The 1,380-nt window shown below is 51.5% G+C and overlaps 1 protein-coding gene across 1 annotated transcript; it reads right to left on the bottom strand.

Moving 5' to 3' along the window:
* Positions 1–380: 380 nt before the first annotated feature.
* On the bottom strand, positions 381–686 carry DQ04_16661000 (hypothetical protein; the record flags this gene model as incomplete). Its single annotated transcript, XM_009317491.1, has 1 exon — positions 381–686. The coding sequence occupies one exon, from the start codon at positions 684–686 to the stop codon at positions 381–383; it is 306 nt and encodes a 101-aa protein (XP_009315766.1).
* Positions 687–1,380: the final 694 nt, after the last annotated feature.

Raw genomic sequence — 1,380 nt, 5'->3', positions numbered from 1 at the left:
CGTGGACGCAATTGTACTGCTGGCGCTCACGTCCCTTTATGTGTGTCCCGGTGTGAGTGGCGCAGACACGGCGGGAGAGATGCAGCGAAGGACGCACCACACAAGGATGAAAAGAGAATCCCCAGCAGGAGAAACAATAGTGGGCGGCGCACAGCAGCGCGCAAAGCAAAACCCGAGCAAGAAACGAAAAGAAAACACGCCTCCCCTTCCCACAGTGCGTGTCGTCGACACCAAGTAGGTCGGTGTTACGCCCAAAACGGGGCAGCAATGAAATGAAAAACAAAAGAATCTTATCGATCAGGAGCGCAGTCCTCAGCACTCAACGCAATTACGGTGGGAGCATCATCGTCCCATGCACACACACACACGCAGAAGTCTTATCACACAGTCACACAGGCCAGCAGCAGCATCATCAGCGGCGCACGCACCCAAACAGGGACGCCGCTGCCATCTGTGTGCTGAGCAAGAAGCTTCTCGCCATCCGCAGTGCCATCGGTCTTAGGCAACAACGCACCAGCAGGAGGAGACGAAGTGGCATCAGTGGTGTCGGGTTTCTGGGGAAGGTTGAGTCCTTTTGGTTCGTCCCTTTCATTCACTCCGCTTTCCAGAATCTCCATTTTTGGTTTCTCCTGATCCTGCTTTGTTTCTTCCTGCTTCTCAGTCTCCTGCTGTTGCTGCTTCTCCATATACTTTTGTTTCTCCTCAGCGGCTTCCAGCTGCTTGTTGGCTTGCCACAACACCGCTTCAGCGGTTGATTTCTCAGTCTTCGCCTGCTCTACAACACTATCTGCAGCGGATATTGCTGTCTGCAGGAGGCCATCAAGTCCGTCAAGTTTAGTCTTAGAGGGAGATGTTGCCTTGTTGGTTCTTTGCAGTCCTTTTAGGAGAGCCTCAAGTCCTTTAAGGGTCTCTTTTTCTAAGTCATTCCATTCACCTTCCACTTTAGTCGAATTCGTGTTGGCCCTCTTGGCCAACCCATCCACTTTTGTTGCTGCACCAAGTATGGCCTCTGTTGCAGTAAGAACAGCCTTTACCGCATTCTTTGCCTCCTCTACTTCGTTGAGGTATTTCGCCACTGCGGCACTTACCGTGGTAAATTCTTTGTTGGCACCCTCAACCGCAGCCACAACATTGTCCGCAACTTTCGTTATGCTCGCCGCTGCTTGTTTTACGCTCCTCGTCGCTTCATTCACTTTCTGTTCCTCTGTCTCCACCTGTTTCACCAGAACGAAAGCGTCTGTACCTGCCTTTGTAGCGTTCGACACTACTTGTTGAGCGTATGTTACTGCCTTTGGGACATTTAGTACGGCCCATTCAGTGAGTTCAGCCGCTTTTTCAGCTTTCTTCTTCTCGTCTGGCAACAACACTGAAGAACCCTCA

The sequence above is a fragment of the Trypanosoma grayi genome (genome assembly GCF_000691245.1).
Source record: "Trypanosoma grayi strain ANR4 Tgr_1666_V1, whole genome shotgun sequence".
Lineage (NCBI taxonomy): Eukaryota > Euglenozoa > Kinetoplastea > Trypanosomatida > Trypanosomatidae > Trypanosoma > Trypanosoma grayi.
This window is presented reverse-complemented; position numbering and strand designations above follow the sequence as displayed.